General features: G+C 35.7%; 1 protein-coding gene across 1 annotated transcript in view; it reads left to right on the forward strand.

Moving 5' to 3' along the window:
- Hapln1 (hyaluronan and proteoglycan link protein 1) overlaps positions 1-19,223 on the forward strand; it is a 64,940-nt gene that overhangs the window by 23,997 nt on the left and 21,720 nt on the right. Inside the window, 1 exon segment of the mRNA XM_042690971.1 lies at positions 16,370-16,495. Coding sequence (XP_042546905.1) covers positions 16,396-16,495 — 100 coding nt within the window. The 5' untranslated portion in view covers positions 16,370-16,395.

Genomic DNA, 19,223 nt, shown 5'->3' on the forward strand with positions numbered 1-19,223 from the left:
ACCATTGGCCATTATTTAGCCTAATCTGCATATTTGATTTCACGTTCAAGTGTAAAATATCTGCATATGCTCCTGGTATATTACCTCTATTCCAAATGACCCTAGGCAAAATAACCAAGTTGTTAAGGCTAATTTGGTGGATATCACATTATGTTCTAGAAATTCCTTTGTCTTTTAATAAGTTAATAAACTTATTAACAGTGTAAGAACCATGATTGCACATAAAATTAAATGTCCACTTAGCTATCCACTTCAGTGAAACATAGGACAGGCTGGCAATATTAGCAATTATTACTATATAAAAGCTCCAAACTGGATTTTTGTTACTGCTCTCTCCTATGTGTGCATAACAGTTGGACAATGTCAAGAGTGACCACTAAATTTACTGATAATAATTCTCCACTCTTCCACATAGAAATGATAATACCCAGTAATTTTTTTCTAAAACTAAAAATAAAATCTCACATTGAAAAACAAACAAAAACAGCCAAATGAATGGGATTGTTTGGCAAGTGGATTGGGCAAATTTAAATAAGGTAGACTATGCACCTATTATAGACTTTGCAAATTTCCCAAACAAGTTCATTCTAAATAGCATTTGGGGCTGTGTAAATACAATGCCTGTGCTGAAAACTGTACTTAAGCTTGAACACAGAACATTGAGCTCAAGTTCCCCATGGTGCTGCTCAGTTTTATAAGATATGGGCCAAGTGAGCATTAGTTGGCAAATGAATACTGTGTAGCCTGAAGCTTAGTTTTATTTGTTGCTTTATTATAGAGGAATTATTGATAATTATCTTTCACTAGATAAGCAGAAGGTGACTGTCCAACATTTGCCTGAATATGTCATTTTCTAGTGTTATAATCACAGTTAATGTCATCTATTTAAATAGCTTTCCTCAAAAACCCATTCTGGAAAAAGAAAAAGAAGAAAAACAGACTCAAAGCGGCATTTGGCAAGTACTACCCCAGGAAATTATCCAAATCTGTGGGTGCCAATAAAAGAGGTCAACATCCATTTGCTTTTCATGTGCATTTAATGATTGGAGAGAATTTGATTGGGCAATTATGCTAGTATTTTGAAGGAACTTTATTCTACAATTGAGAATAAGGTCTTCTTAAAGTGGGGTCTATGCCAGTAAGCTCATGCCAGTTCCACTGTGGGTATTGAAAGGTTTAACTTGTGAAAAGAACAAAAAAGAAGGGTAGGCACTATGCTGCTACCCAGTTAGTGGGGTAGCTTGGTGCTTCAGAGAAGGCAGCCAGGGATGGTGTGAAGTCTGCGATTTCAAAGAAGACGCAAGGACAAAATAATTAACATGTTCAATACAGAAGAAAACCTTTAAATTAAAGATGCTATTAGAAAAGCAAGGGATTGTAGGAAGACTAAAGGCAGAGGAAGGCTTGGTTGGGTGAACGATGGCTAGAAAGGAGCTAAGCCTTGGGTTGGGACAGTAGGTCTGAGAGGGAAGTCTGGAGTTGCAGAGGCCTGGGTAAACACCACTGTTCTAGAGTAAGAAAGTAGAAAGTGACTGGATAGAAAGAAAGGGGGGTGCATAAATTATTAATTTCACCCCATTTGGCTTAGTCTATGGCACGGAGATTCTCCTGTACACTCTGTATCTTAACAAAAAAATCAGTGAGTGATCTTTCAGTGAAATACTAATGACTGGGACTGTTCTGTAGAAACATATGTCTAAAACTCACATATTCTAACACCAAAGAGCAAACCAGTCCTCTTCATGTTTTCCTTTTATGTTGTTGTTGTTTCCTTTTCCCATGATATAGGTTAAGGACCATAATAACCAGCAAAACATTGAAACAAATAGATATAACTTTCAAAATAATTACAGTATTTCACGTTTAATGCTAGAGATGCCAGGATTAATAATGAAATGTGACCTTTACTCTGATAGAAGTAATTGCGTCCTAGTAGCCAAAGACAAGTATCTATTTGAGTAGCTGTGACACTAAAGGCAATCTCTGGGATCTAAAGGAGTCATTCTGTATTTTGATCTCCTCATCATAAGAGATATTCAGGGACAAGCATTAAATTTGATATATGTCTGCCCAGGATGCTGTTGAATGAATGCTTTGAATATCAGAGCAGTAAGCAGCTATTTATTCTGTTTATAGATATGGCTGAAGAGAAATTTTTGCTCTTGCTGAGAGGGTAATTTTGAAAAGACCTCTCAATGATATCACTAGAAAAAATGCAAATTCTAGTCAAGAGGTTTCCAACTGAGGGCCATATTATCTTTCTCTCAGAGACGAACAGCAGATGCACCCTTCGGCCATCCACTCCACACAGAGAGAATACTTAGCATTTTGTGCACTTTTTCAAAATTGATTTTGACTAGACCAGCACCGAAATTAATGATTTAAATGAGACCATTTTCTTTTGCTCTTTTCCTATGGGTTATTTTCTTCTAAACTACCAGATGTTTCTTTTGTTCTTATTCATATCCCATCATTTCCTTTGGTATTGCATTCCTAAATACCTGACACCTTCATGTTCAAACAGCCAACTTCATCTATTACCTTCTTTTTGAATGATTGTGTCTTTTAACAATACCATTGTTAAAGGTTGAAATTCTTCCCTTGAAATTCAGGAATGAAAATACAACACACCCTTCCAGATGTGAGGGAATTAAACTTCATCCTGCTCTTGAACTCCTGGAAACTGCAGTGACCTCCTTTTGTTTCCTGTCACTCTGCAGGCCACCTGCTTCACAATCTGCTCTCATTTCTTGGCCCAGTGGTGTAGATTCAGAGAGCTTTTCTAAACTCATTGGCTCACTGGACCCAAACTGATGGGCAAGGATCAGTGTGGAACAGGGCAAAGGACATGCTCTACTTTGTACTGCATTGGTGTATGACATTGTCAGCCAGTAATCATTTAATGAACAAGAGTCGCGATTGCTTCCAAATTATTTCTAGAATTTATTCTTTGACAAGCCAGTTTTATCTCTTCTCCTGTCTTTTCATCACTAATAATAGCTGCTTCTTTTGTTTTACTTCTCATAAATTTTCCTTTCTAAGACAGAGGTCAGATAATTAAGTAAAGAATAAGAGAGAAACCTTTAAGTAAATTTTCAATGAGCAGATAATAGGACATGAAATAGGCAATGCAATCTCAAGTTTGTTCTCCACTTTCCTTCTTCTTGTTTTAGGCTACATTTTCAATCTCTGGATTGATTTGTTCTGACTTAGTCATGGGTAGTAACACAGTGTCAGTCTCTGGTGCACCAGGATGAAGAACTAAATATGTTATGATGAATGAATCCCATTCACAATAAGTCTATGATGATTTGAATGTGTACAATTTCCATTGGGATGGGATGAGAATATTCTGTCCATCTCACAGACTGGAAATTGGTAAAGGAGGTGAGAAATGCAAAGCCAGCAGAGTGACCAATGCAAATGTCTCATATACTTACTTAGCCTTACATTCTTTTACAACTATATGTTGAGCAATTGTGTGGAAAAACATTTGGAAAAAAGTAGAGCTAGGTATGGGCAAAAGCTTCTCATTTCCTATCATAAGATAGATTACTCTCTTCAAATAAGATCTTGGAAGATTTTGCCATGACAGCTTAAGACATCTACAAACCAGCAAGGGTCATTCCAGGCAATACACACACACACACACACACACACACACACACACACACACACACACACATGCACACACATGCACACACACTGAAGCACTAAGTTATTCTAGTAATTGTTTTACTTCTGCTAGTTCTAGTTAACCTCAATGTCCAGCTGTGCTTAGATCCATCACAATCCCTTTTATCCCTTCATTGAATACTCACCAAAATTATATAAAAGGATGAAAACTGATAAAAGATGATCTTCATCTTTAAGAAAATTGCTTTCTTTTGGGGTACAGTCTTGAGGTTTAAACTTGAAGCAGAATTGAGGTTTGAGATCCTTGTCCTTACTAGGTAGACATTCTACCTCTTAAGCAATATCCCCATCCAATTTTGATTTCTGTTTATTTTTCAAATGGAGTATCAGACTTTTTGCCTAGGCTGGTCTGATACTACCTATCCCTCCTTCATAATTAAGATCAGAAGCATGCTACACCACACCTCTCAGGTTTGTTGAAATAGGTTCTCATTAACTTTTTGCCCAGGCTGCACTTGAACTATAATACTTCCCCTCCCTGCTCCCCAAGTCGCTGGAATTACAGGCTTGTGCCATGTTTGTTTGTTTATTTATTTATTTACCAGTCCTGGGGCTTAAAGACATGGTTTTTGGAATCAGTCTTCTAGTTGGCCTTTTGCCTACTTCCATGGCATTAGTATTTTTAGTGTTCCCTTAGCCTTTCCAATATTGTGTGTACAAAAATATTTTGAATTGGGTACATATTACCATCATCTGAGAGTGATGACTTATATATATATATATATATATATATATACTTGTTAAGAATTTGAGGCATTTATGTAATTGTAAATCAGAATGATTATTATCTTTTAAAATACTTATTATCTTTAAGTAGTTGTACACAAGGGTTTCCATTCAGTAAAGCAGTTTATGAGTCCAATGCATCTTGATCAATAAGAATGACTATTACTTTTTATGAAAATTATGGGAAAACAAGGTTTTTTTGTGACAATCTCTTTCATTTAACTTCATTAGTACCCACCCAGGTACCTTGTTACCTCTAAGTGACTTTCACTAACATGGAAGTTGAAAGTCTGTGTTACTTTTGAAAACGGTGTTTTGGTCACTCTAATGATGGAAATCCAGTGTAAAGTTAAAAGGGAAGGGTTGTGAGAGGGATGATGGCTGGTAATTTTGTCCTACTTAGAATACTATAAACCTTGGAGATTTGGATATCTTTATTTGTCAACTTCTTGGCAAAAATGCTCCCCAAAGTTTTCTGTATGAAGTTCATATGATTATTTAGTTCTGAGTTGATAACAAATTTACTATGAACCAGATAGTGTATATAAAAATTGTAAAGATCACTTTTGTTTATAAAAAGAAAAACTACAACGATATGAATTTCTACAATAGGTAGTATCAGTGTTACCTGAGTATGCTTCAATGACTATATTTGGTTAAATAGTGTGTATTTGCTTTTAGATAACAGATACCTCAGTTAAAGGAGCTGTGTATCAGCTCCAGTGCATCAGCTGACACATATTTTAAGGCTTTATACTCCTTCACAGAATGTGCTCACTGTTTAAAATACACAGGAGTTGTTTGATGCATGTGTGTGTCAACTAGTTCTGAACTGCATGAGGGATGTATGGTGACTTTAGTGCTGACTTTTCTATTAGGTAGAAAATGTGTTTTTACTGTCACATCTGGAATGGCATCAGACCTGGCATACTGATGATTTGCAGCTGTATTTGTAGAAACAGTGTTAATATAAAGTTTACGTGACAGCTGTTGAAAGTTGGAGCTTTGAAAGAAATGTTAAAATTGTAAATGAAATGGAGTCTTAAAATATTGTTTTGCCAGCTCAGTTAGGAACATTTTCAGAAGTAATTTAGTTCTCAGAGTTTATGATCAATTTTCTATTCAGATAAATTCCACTTCTAAAAACTTTACTTGAACTTTTTCTAAGTTATAAAACCTGTAATTAAAATGTTTATATTCATTTAATTGTGCACACTTGTTCTAGACTCTACATTCATTTTTATAACCAACATTTAAAGAGCACTAAAACTTCTCAATTTTATTCATATTTGTACACTACAATGTTAAGAGGAGAGTAACTTTCCATGTTTTGAAAATGATGAAAAAAAGTAATTTAAAGAGGAAGTTGTTTAATTGTATTTGCTTTGGGTGTATATTTGCCTTTGGGTTTATGTTTGAAAGTTAGGAAATGATGATGAAAAAGAAATCTAAACTCTTAATATTGCCTAGTGTTTCAGAAAAAATTCTTAATAAAATTTTCATTTTAATCAAAACTATCTCTATCCTACGGCCTTCTTCCTTTTAATTTAGACATTATTATAGTGCTAGTACATCATTTTAGTAGCATGATATTTAATATTTTAAACTTTAAAGAAATTATGTATTAGCCTGAGAAGTGGCAGCATTACGATTTTATATTCTGACAGACTTAATAATCTTTCCAGAATTGTTCATGAGATGATTTAAGTTTTGCTAATTTTCTTTATATGTGATGTGAGAATATGAATTTTTCTTCTGAATCCTGAGAAAGATAGATTTCTAATACCATCACAGTGGAATATCACATTAGTTTTTATGTAGGTCTTAATGTCATATAATAAAATTAAGGGGGCTGGAAAGGTGGCTCAGTGGTAGAGCGCTTGCATTGCATGCATGAGACCCTGGGTTTGATTCCTCAGCACCACATAAGCAGAGGGAAAAAAAAGCCGGAAGTGGCGCTGTGGCTCAAGTGGTAGAGCATTAGCCTTGAGCTGAAGAGTTGAGGGACAGCGCCCAGGCCCAGAGTTCAGGCCCCATGACCGGACCCAAAATATAACAATAAAAATAAAAAATAAAATTAAGATTATTCAGGCAACAAAAGGAAAGTTCCCCCAAATAGAGGGAAAAGTGTTTATTTCTTTTTATACTTTATTTTTTAATATTGAATTTTTGATTATCTTTAAGTAGCTGTACATTATCATAAGAATGTATTGCTTAGCACAAGCTTTTTTTACTTCTCCTACCATCAGCTTTCAAGATTTAAAAAAAATAGAGCATTCATGGAATTCATAAGAAAAACCTAGATATCTCAGAAAACTGAAACTTTTTAAGGAGGTAATAAACACATCTGCAAATTGAACCAGTGAAGAGTTCAAAGCAGCAGATTGAAGCACCTGTAGCAAGTTTTACTTAATCTCCATGTCCTTGTGGGCATAAATCTCCTTGTCCATTAAGCATATTACTTTTTTCTCCTATTATCCAACTAGAATTTGACCTCTAATACTAGTCTCTATTGCCACCTGATCATGCAAATGTAAAGAGGAACATGTGCTAAGTCTCAACTGTTAGAGTCCATTGGCATTTCCATATACATATGCATCACACTCTGTGAGGTAAATAGGATAACATGCAAAAGTGATGTACACGTAATGACAGTAAAGTCTATTTTTATTTTAGTTCTGGCTTTTATTCTTTCCTTCCAGCCATATGATTAGATTATTGGGCAACTACCTGACCACTTGTACTACCCATTTGTAAAGATTCCTGGCTTAAGAAACCAGCTATAAGATTAACGAGACATAATTTACTTTCCCCATTCCTATCACAGCCACTACATGAGTCAAATAGATGTGAAATAAATAGACAATGTTATCTTCATTGCATTTTTCCAGACTCAAAATTAGAGGAAAAGCCCTAGAATAAAATTACAACTAAAATATTGTGTGCAAATAAAGTTTGAAGGACATGTTCAAGACTTTTAAGATTTGCTTTAGAAAATGTTTGGAGTTGGATGTGGCTTATCACATTGGTGTCAAAAATAATCATGCTGTATGTGCATCATTCAAATTTTCCACCAAGTATTTCCAGTATTCCAGTATATGGGAAACAAGAAATATACTCCATGAATGAATTAGAATATGTATGTAGTATTTTCTCCACATAACCTAAATATTTAATAAAAAGCTACGGATGTGAGCTTATAACCAACAAACACAATTTATGGCTTTACTAAGTTATTCTTTTTGTATTTGTTTTAGAAACTCAATAAAAAAAGCAATTAATCATGTCAGAACTCATTCAAAGCTAGTTTTTTTTTTAAAAAAAAAAAAAAGTTTAACACCTAGCTTAAGCATAAAGTAGGCAGAGACAAACCAATAAGCAGCTTAAACAAAGGCACTTTGGTTATGTGAAGTTTAACAAAGCTCTGTCAATATTTTCCAAGCTAGGGCTAGCAAAGAGCCAGCCAAAAACAGTAGGTAAATTGCATTGCCTCTTAAGTAAGAATTATTAATAACATTCCTTGACAATCTACAACTTTGTATTCTGAGGAAATTCCTGAAGTGCAACATAGAATGAATGAAAGGCCTGATATCAGCACTGAGGACAAATATTACATAATAATAACATCTAATGTAAGACTTTGACATTTGACATGAACTATTTCAATTCACCAATGAAAACTTGACCGTGGAGCAATTGGATGACTTCTTCCAAGATCATACAACAGAAAGTGTCAGACCAAAGAATAAAACTATTTTTTCTGTTTCTTTATTCCTATAACATAGATTTGTTTTTCTACAAGACAGCCTGAAATTACATGCTATCATTTTCTTTGTGGGAAACATCCTCATTTTACTTTGTTCTTTGATTTGGATGCCATATAGTTTTACGCTTATATCAACTAGTAAAGAGTTCAATGAACACCATAAAATGTATCATAATGCAATCAAATAAAAGAAGATGGACTAAACTTGGAGATAATGAATGGAGAAATAGAAGCATAAAAGGCAAACAAGAGGCCATGATGATCTGAGAGTTAACCCTCTATATTCAATTCAGTTTGTCTGGCTCACTGAAATTTCTGAAATTTTAAATTGAAACCACAATTGTGGAGACAACAAGACTAAGTAGTATCCATTTAGTAGCATTTTAAAATGCTTTGCTGCACCATTTCTATGATTCTCTCCTAAGAATATCTTCCTTTGGTGGGACAAAGGGTGAATCAATTCAACAGTGATACCCACTAGACACTATGTCGGAAATGAACTTTATAACTTGGCTGGAAGGGGAGGGAAAGTGGGAGAAAATGAGGGAATGGATAACACTATTACTCATTACCTTACATATGTAACTGTAACTCCTCTGTACATCACCTTTACAATTAAAAATAAAAAATAAAAATATTCTAGAATACCATTATAACTTAAAATACTTTCCAAATTAAAAAATAAAATAAAATTGTTTGTTGTACCCTAAACCATTTGTATATAAGTGGCTATATTGTACTTTGAGCTTCTTTAACAAAAATTACAGGCATAAAAATCTCCATAAATACCAGATTGAAATGGGTGTTATTATATTGCTCCCAAATGTTATTTGTCATTCAAATGAAAAATAGGAAATCCATAGATAACTCTCTCCTTTCCATTTCTACCACTACATCCTTTTCTGCCATATCCTGCAGACCTGTGTACAAGGAAAACTTGGCTTTACATTGCATAACAAATTGTGTTCTTATAAATGTCATTTTTACTAGTTAGTTCTTGGGTCTGGGAGTATAGTTCAGAATTTATTAAGTTCTAGCATTTTCTCTCTTCAGACTAAGAGGTAGCATGCCAAATATTCACCATTTATTATTTGTTCCTTACTCCTCAATGCCCTTCTCTTATTTTCTTGACGTCCTTTCTTTTCTTTCATGTGTTTCCTCTCTGCTGTTATCAATCTGCATCTGCTTCCTGGTTTTCACTCCTTTCGTTCTCACCTTCTACCCGTTGGCATTGGCAATGAGCCACTAAAGGCCATCATGCTGTCTTCAGAGAGGACCCAGAGGGGCCCAGCATGTCACCCTGCTGAAACCAAGTCAGGTGTATTGCGCTTGTCAAAAGCCAAAGCTACTAAATTTCAGAGATCATTTCTAGAAAATGGAAGATGTCCCAAATGTACAGAAAATAAATCAAGGCAAATAGTCCTTTTCAATATAAGATTATTGTTTTAATTCATAACTGATTTAGGATGGAAATAGTTCTAAACAAAATCAGTTCGTTTGGGGGCTGGGAAGGTGGCTCAGTGGTAGAGTATACATGAGGCCCTGGGTTTGATTCCTTAGCACCACATAAGCAGAAAAAGCGGAAGTGATGCTGTGGCTCAAGTGGTAGAGTGCTAGCCTTAAGCTGAAGAGCTGAGGGACAGCGCCCAGGCCCAGAGTTCAGGCTCCATGACCAACAAGAGAAAATTATTTAGTTTTTGCCCTATTTTTATAAGTCATAGTACCATTAATATTTTTTAAATAGAGAAAAATATCTGTCTGCCTACTGTTTTAAAAAACTAAGTATATGCTCCTTCCCAGTGTATTAAAGTTTTATATTTTTAAATATAAATGCGTTGTAGAAAAAAAGAAAAATCAGGACAACAGAAAGGAAAATGATTGGGGATTCATAATCTCCAGCTCCACACAAAAATTCACAGCTGATAATCTTTGCTTAGACTCCTAGTTGTTTTCCACTTTGGCCAAGTATCAGAATCACCTGAGGGGGGCGCTGTAAAACCCTGATGCCAAGTCCCACCTCTGAGTTTCTGATTCAGTGTACCTAGGTGGGGCCCAAGAACCAGCATTTCTCACAAAGCTCCAGGCACCACATTGATTTAACTCTTGAATGCATTTCAAATGGTAGAATTAGAGAACTGCTAGATGTCTTTATTCAATGATTTTCTTCAATTTATCTGTGGAAAATGATCAATTTTTGAGGTAGTCTATCCCAATTTGATTCTTTTTAAATAGTGCATTCTGTGTAGCACTTAAAAATACTTCACTAGAGAGTTTCCATCATTGTTATTTTGTAGAAGAAATTGAGATAGCATATTTATTATAAGGCCTGGAATAAACTTCACAGTTTTCCCCATTATGAGCTCTGAATTTTTTCAATCAACCAGGTGACCAGGATCACATCAGGGCCAAGGATGCAATAGACTGAGCATGGCCACATTAGGTCACTGCAGTCAGAAGGGCTCTGGTGGACTGTAACTCAGGAGATCAGGAAAGCTGCTTGAGTACATGTGCTCTCTCTGAGCTATGCAATACGGCAAGAAGTTGGTCACAGTGGAGTTAACACACATTTGTTGTCATAAACCAGTATCACTGTACAATGAAGCAGATTTTGTTCATCTGTTTACTGACGGAGGTCAGAATTTAAAAAGATCTACCTTTTGAAAAGCCTAAAATTTAGGATTCCATGAATCAGCTATTGTTGTAACAGCACCAAGATAAAGGAAAACAGAATAACATTCTAAATTACATTATTTAACCTAATAAAGGTATTTTCACAGTCCTTATTAATTAAATTAATTGATTAACCCATGTCACTGCACCACTGGCCACCACTTAAAAATACTGATTATCCTTCTTCTGTCTCTCTGTAGATCAGACTTACATGATATTAAGAAGAGTCAAACAAAACTCTATGATTTTTTTCCTCACTCAAATTTGAGCACTCTTCGTATTGCTTCTCACAATTTTTATACCACATTTCATATACTAAATCTAAATTTTGTTTAATTTTATTATGTTCTCTGTGGAGGAAAGGCATAATTTCCCATTTCCTTTATAGAATAACATGTAAACTTTGAAACTGTGTGAAATGTCTCTGTTAGACTTGGCTCTTTTTTTACTTTAACTAGTTTTTTCCCAAGCATGATTTCCCATTCATTCTTTCTCTTGGTATATAGGCATAGTCCTGAGCACATAACCTGCAGACTTCACCTGAAATAACTCATAGACTAATGGATCGCAGCTGGCCTTAGTCAGAGAGGGCTGAAAAGAAGCATAGAGCATGTGTGAGAGCCTGAAAAAGTTGTGAAAATGGCAAGGAGAGAGTTACATTATTCTTCAGCTTACACAGGACACTGATAATGGTGGTTATAGTGGACTCTCTTTGGTCAGACTATCAGACTCCCAGGTCTCATTGTGCACGCTGAGTACCTCATCATTCTGAGATATCATTTTCAGAGTGTAAATACACAATATGCCTCAACCTAATTGTTCTGACAAATAGTAATTAAGTAGATAAAGCTTCAAGGACAGTGACCAGCATGTGATAGCACTTCTGGAAAAATGGCATATTGCTCACAAGGTTCAGAAGTGTGCCTTCTATTCCATGTTTTTTTCCCCCAATTATCTGAGTAATAATTATAAAATAGATAAAGTTTAAAACTTTTTTTATATTTTTATTGTAAAGAGACTATAGAGAGAGGTTACAGTTCCATGACCAAGGTAATGAGTCCATTTCCAAGCAAGCATTGTTACCCCTCCTTTGTTTTCACTCTACCATCCCTTTCCTCCCCCCTCTACAACTCCTCCCTCCCCCCAAAGTTGTAAAGTTCATTTTAAACATAGTGTCTTGTACATCTCAATGTTACAATGGTTCATCCTGTATCCTTGTTTCAACATTTTGTTATTTTCCTTCCCCACCAAAAATTAGAAAAATGTATATACAAGTTTCTGGGCACCAACATCAGAGTGAAAAGAGGGGTTATACCGTCTGGGAAGAATATACAAAAGAAACAAAAATAATCACATAGTACATTGTAAGTACATTAAAAACAACAGCAACAAAGATAATATCTTGTGTCCTTATCTTGGAGTTCATTTCACTTAGCATTATTTTATATGGTCATATGTATATAGCTTTTTGCCTTTTCTGCTTGTCCTAGACATACACTAGTTATTGCAGAAAAGGGAAACCATGGGACCTATGTTTCCTTGGGACTGGTTTACTTCACTTATTATAATTTTTTTCAAGTCTTTCCATTTTCCTAACAAATGGATGGAGGCATAGAATTCATATATATATATATATATATATATATATATATATATATACATATATATATATATCACTTTTTCTTTATCCATTCATCTACTGAGGGGCATCTGGGTTGGTTCATATCTTAGCTATGGTGATAATGCTGTGATAAACGTAGTTGTGCTGGTAGCTTTAGTATGGCCTTGTTTGTGATCATTTGGGTTAATGTAAAACTTTTATTATGCCTATATCTGTATATCCAACTATTTTAGTCATTACCTTTGATATCCATCTATTTTAGTCATTACCTTTGATAGGTATCTTGATTCCAAAGACTAGCTGAAGTATTGCCTAAGTCAAACTACAAAATGATATCCTTGTTGCCAACCTTTCACAACAAATGGAGACCTTTTGCTTTGGGCTCATGGTGAAGCTGGCTGCAGCACCATGGCAGCACACCTGTAAGCTATCAAAGGAGCTCATCAATGTGTGAGGTGCTGATAAAATGTGAGCGTGAATGCAGGGTAACTTATTATATAAAAGTCCCCCAATTTCCCTAAATTGTGCTCATATTGGAACCTGAAAATTTTCCTTTAACACACCAAGATATTCATTGCAAACAGCAAATAAAACAAAAACAACTTGGATTTACTTACACATCCACTCATGTCTGAGTTGTCCTTGTCTGTCCGAGATCCGATTTCAGACTTCCAATAGAATCCATGCTCTCAAGGGACTACGGTCTGGAGTGCAGCCATTTTTGCAGTTTGTTCAGACATCTGAAGGCTGTGTTCTAAAGTTGTTGTTCTGGTTTTGTGACTGTTTGTTGGGTGGGTATGGTGCTATCAGAATAGCAAAGGTGATTTCCACTTTCTGGATTGCATCAATCCCAGTGTGTGGCAGGTAGAATTTTTTTCAATTATATAAGCATCTAAATCACCCAGAAATCACAACAGATGTTCAATATCCTTGGCCTTTACAAAGAAGGGATGGATATGTACACATGTAAACTTGACACCAGGGCAGAGTTCATGCCATGAGGCTGATATCCTAAAAGAATTCAGGCACAATAATAAGAAAAGTACTATCTGATCAGCTTCTCATGTATAAGTCCTGAGAAAAGTTTATATCCACAAATAATGAGCATCAAATTTTAAAGTTTAAAGGCCTGAATAAAAAAGGCAGCATAAACAACAAATTGTTAGAAAAATAAGAACACTTTGAGATGAATATTGTTCTTGCTTAAAGGTAAATCCAAATGTTGCCACTCACTAAATGTGTATCTTTCAGCACAACTGTCTATATGAGGAAAATAGAAATATGTTTCTCTCAGTATGATTACAAGGATGGTGTGATACACTTCAAAGTGACAGCATAGACTTAGCAACAAGTAGACATCCAATGGGGTAGGGGAAGAGTGCTTTTATTGCTAGTATCTGTCCCTTCCACACATATATTCTCAAGATAATTTGCATTTCAGAATTAGCTATTGGACATCCATGCCTTCTCTAAGTAGAATGCACCTTTAGAGGCATAAGATTGAACACTGAGGTGAAAATTAAAGGCGAGACGTATGTATGATTTATTTTAAGTAGGAATTATGTGGGGGAATAGCTCCCTCAAAATTAGTCTTATGGTAATCACACTTACATAAAAATTAGTCTAGCACATTCCCGACCATTGCTCATATTGGCTCCTTACAGAGTACATCTGCTGTTTAACTGTTGAAGTGCTATGGTTTTGTTATACAGTACTATTCCCAATTGTACCTTCTCCCTTTCTCAGACTACCGGAATAAGCACAGAGCACATCCCTTCTTTATCTCTGTTTATTGTCTCATGTTTGTGTAAATAGTTCTCCCATTTTTATTACAAACCCCAAAAGGTAGACAATATTTGTTTATCGTAATCTTATGGACAACAGTCAATGGTCACAAAAATAATAATCATTTTAGCAAAGTTCTCAGAGGAACAAGCAAGAAAACAACTTCTGAAAATAAGATTAATAAGTCAAGGTAGAATTTTGAAGATTACATGCTAAAGTTTCTTTTTTTAATGTATATATTTTTTATTGTAAAGATACTGTACAGTGGGTTTACATTTACGTGAGTAAGGGAATGAGTACATTTCCTTTGTTTTTTTCCCTAACCCTTTCCTCCCCACTTCCCCAACTCCTCTTTCCCTCCCCCCACTAAAGTTGTAAAGTTCATTTTCAACATAGTATCTTATACATCTCCTTGTTACAATGGATCAGCCTGTATCCTTGTTTCAGCACTTTTTTCTTTCCCTCCTCCTCCCCAAACTAGAAAAATGTATATTTAAGATGCAGGACACCAGAATCAAATGCAGTGAAAACAGAGGTTATACCATGGGGGAAGAACATACAAAAGAAACCAAAAAAATCACATAGTACATTATAAGTACATTAAAAAACAACAGCAACAAAGCTAAAACCTCTAAAGTTTCTAGAACAACTGATTTATAAAGTTTGCTTATGCACTACTTTCCTTCTGTACCATAATGGAAAAAAAGGGAATTACAACAAGCATGAATCCCGAAGCCCTAAGTATTGGGTCACATAGAGATTTAGAGGGGAAAATGCAAAAGAGGTGGTTTTCAGTCCCTCCAGGGAAGCTCTATGTGTGAGTGAGAGCTCAGGCTCTGGAATTCAGCTCATCCTCTAGCACCTCCAGGAACAGATAGAAACTCATTAATAAACATTCCAGGGAGTCGAGCTTTCCTGGAAATAAATAAATAAAACAATGAGTGTGAGAAGCCAGCCTGTGCAATTTCAGCTTTAAAAATAGCCGGTATTGTGAAGGCCGCTGTGTGCCTGAGAATAAAATGAATCTCGGTGTATATATATATTTATATTTATATATATACATTTCCCCTGGGCTTTCAATATTATCACAGGGAGGCTACATGAGATTTCTTGTCTGGCAAATACTGCAAAGCTTATAAGATTTGTAGTGCTCAAAATCACTTTTTGGTCCTTCTAAACACATAGTTTAAGAGGGAGGAATGTTTTGTGTCTTTTGATCAAGTCCATCTTTGGGTGAAGGACAGGCAAGTGATGACTCTTCCTCTCTGACTAAGGACCAGAGTTTTGCCTGCCTTTCTATTTCAGCTCCTCGTTTGCCTAATTGCCTTGTGAAGCTGGCAGGGATGCTTCCTGCAGCCCTGGCTGTGCTGACTGCAGAGACCCTACCTGGCACTTAAAGTTGGTGCGTCAGCATTTAGATTGGAATGAATGAAAAATCAATAGGGTGACTGCAATGAGAGCATGCACAACTCTCACCTAGTTTTGTCATAATTTTCATTTATTTACCAAAGACTTACAAAATGTTTAAGATGGTAAGTGAATCTGAACCAGCCATACTGCTTTTGCTTAATCTGGTGTTTATTTCATTTTAGTTCTCTCTTTCTGTTTAGAACAAGCAAATCTAACCTGCTTCATGATGATACTCACTTTTATGTCACTATTCTGTATTTGCTCTTATTTTAGATGCAGCTCCTCGTTAGACCAGGTGATAAATATTCATATATAGATGTGTCAAATTTCTGTTTTAATCTATATTCCAAACTCAAGAGGGTTAATTATTTAAAGCATCTAGGTATTTCCCTAGCATGTATCTTTGTAACTTGTCATAACTAAGTCCAAAGTACAGTGCTTTAAATTCCCAGCTTTGCAATTCTGCAAAGATAGAGTTAAACACTATTTGGACTCTGGATGCCGAAGGGGAACTGAAATTCTTCAAAGCCGCTCTCTTCAGTTCTCACAGACAGCTACAGTAACTTTCTGGACAGATTGGGTTAAATATTTTTACAGACCCATTCTAGGATGATAAAGCGGTAATAAGTTGTGCAGTGCAACACTCCTAAGGGTTCCAAATCTCACGAGCCTCCTGCTATGTGATGTTCCCACAGTGAAGAAGATTCTTTGAGCTCCAAAGATGAAGAGTCTACTTCTTCTGGTGCTGATCTCAATCTGCTGGGCTGATCATCATTCAGACAACTACACTCTGAATCATGACAGAGTTATTCACATTCAAGGTAAGAAAACTCAAGTTCTCCAAGGACAGTCAAATGAATTTCAAGTTACTTAACAGTTGATACTCTACTCGTGTTTCTTAATTTTAATTCTGCTACATGGACTCTTTCTTTCCCTTGTTGCTAATTAGTGACTATGCTTCCTCGCTTTTTAAATGTTACTGCATTACAGGAGAGTTAAGAATTTGAAAGGATGAAAGTTGAGTTGGTTCAGAATTTGCCAATACAGAGAGTTGGTGCAATCAACTTTGTGGCTTTTTAGTGCAGCTGGTACCTTTGAGTAGAATGGAGGGCATAGAGTTCATTTAAATGCAAGATAGAGGGAAGAAATAGAAAGGAAAACTTATGATCTGGTTATTCTGTTATAATAATTAAGAGAAATGATGTAAAGAGAGTGAAAAAAAAATCAAACAAACTATACTCCAGAATAAAGCATGATAATTTCCTTCAATGAAGCCATCGTTTCCACTGCATATTCCACTGTTAGTATTGCATATTTAGTTAATCCTGCATATTTCTGGTGAGCTCAGCTGAATCTCAAGCTCCAGAGCTGTGGCAAGATTTGAGGCTGCGGTGCAATGCAGCTCTTTCCTTATCCAGGCTTCTGAAGAAAGACATCCTGCATTAAGAAAGCTAAGATGCTTAATAAGCAACGACAGCTCTAAAAACTGTAGCTTCTCTTCTTCCCTGGTCTGCTGCAGAATTAAAGTAAGAATCACAGACTTTAACAGTGTAAACATATAATGGCAGTAATTCTAGATAAAACTCCACTTAGGGGCCACAGACATTGTTTGCTAAAAGACAGAAATAAAATTGCAAGGTATGCCTTCAAGGTCAAAAGTGTAGCCTCAGAAAATTGCATTTACTGCTAAAAATAAAGAAGTGTGACTTCTTGTATGTATTTTCATAACTGAAATAAAAACTTGAATATGCCTCTTTCTTGCTATTTTTAGACACATTTCCCATGGCATTTTTTTGTTCCCAACACCTCTAGTTTCTTACTATTCAATCATAAGAAGGAATTATATAACTATAAATTTTACTCTCCAAGCTGCTGACTCAGCTGGTTTCCTGGTGTACAGAAGAGAGTCAAAGCTGTTTCCTAAAGATTCTACATAGGGATTAGTGGGTTGGGTCACAGGATGCAGCTTAATTTAAATTGCAATACCTAATCATTAATAATAGCTATTGTCAGATAAACCTGTATGTATGAATGGTTTCAAACCATCTAGTGTACATCACAACCAGTGTTTAAAAATGTACTAACATTTTATACATTACTCTTATAAGTCAGTTGGAAGTTTTCAGAAAGAAAACTTCTGTTGGTACAGCCTTCCCAGTCTCATGTGTTCTGGTGAAGTTCTCTGCACAAAAATTTCTATCCCAAGGTATTAGAAACATGAAAATAATTTGCATACCCTGTCTGATTTTGTTCCAAATGCCTTGATAGTCCACTTCATTTTAATTGTAAATTCATATTCTTAGAAAGTATAGGATTCCCTGGAAGAAGTGTTTGGGTTTTGAAATGACAGAGCTATCAAGCCTCTATTGGCTTGTGGAAATTACTACTGAAATGAAAATCAATTAATGAGATTATACAGTTAGATCCATCAATCAAAATTTATTCTACAATTACTTCAAGAAGGAAATGTTTTTCTGAAGTGAAAAGAAACACAAACTCTCCCAGCTTCTTATCAAGAAAAGGTATAACTTTAGACAAAACAGCCCATGCCACTAATTTATTCCCAATAATAAATATTGGTTGAATTAATTTTTTGATACAAGAAAGCTAATTTCACTTGACAACAGTCGCTGGTAAAAAAGTAAATAAATAAATAAGTGCAATCAAGAGCCATTTAAGGTACTTTGCATCTGCAATCTTAGTTTCTCAGATGCTAAGATTAAAAAGTTGTAGTTGGTTGAATCAAAAGTTCATGAGACAGCCGGGCACTGGTGGCTCACGCTTGTAATCCTAGCTACTCAGGAGGCTGAGATCTGAGGACCACGGTTCAAAGCCAGCCTGGGCAGGAAAGTCCATGAAACTCTTTTCTCCAATAAACCACAAGGAAACTGGCTGTAGCTCAAGTGGTAGAGCGCTAGTCTTGAGCTGAAGAGCTGAGGGACAGCACTGAGGCCCAGAGTTCAAGCCCCATGACTGAAAGTTCATGAGATCTCCTCTCAACAGAAAATGTTGGATGTCTTTGCATATGCCTATCATACCAGTAGTAGCCAGAAATCAAAACCTTTATCAAAGCAGTTTTGGGGGAAATTAAATAGAGTGATCCTAGTCCAGTATGTCTTTGGCAAAAAGCAAGCTACCATTTCAAAATAGACAGAGCACATAGAACTGTGAGAAGACAGCTTGACTAACAAGAGGCCCTGAGTTCTGCAATCAAGGAAAAAGAAAAACAGAACAGTGCAATGGATATATTAGTCAGTACATCTTGTGCTATCCTCCATGTAGAAGACAATGATGTGCTGAAGCCTGATTACTGAAAATTCTGTCTAGAGAGCTCTCAAAAGGGTAATTTTCCGTATATTTTTCATAGCATGATACAGTCAAGCTCTAATTGCTTTGGAGGCTGAAATATTGGGCAGATTACACATGGAGTGCCAAATCACACAAAAGTACAACATTTAAAATATTTGGAGGAAAGACATAAACGATTCCATAAACTGTGAATTAACAGTAGAACTTCAGAAATGATCTCTGTGTTTTTAAAATGCAACA

The sequence above is a fragment of the Dipodomys spectabilis genome, unplaced genomic scaffold, assembly GCF_019054845.1.
Source record: "Dipodomys spectabilis isolate Male_0828 unplaced genomic scaffold, ASM1905484v1 ptg000140l, whole genome shotgun sequence".
NCBI classification, from domain to species: domain Eukaryota; kingdom Metazoa; phylum Chordata; class Mammalia; order Rodentia; family Heteromyidae; genus Dipodomys; species Dipodomys spectabilis.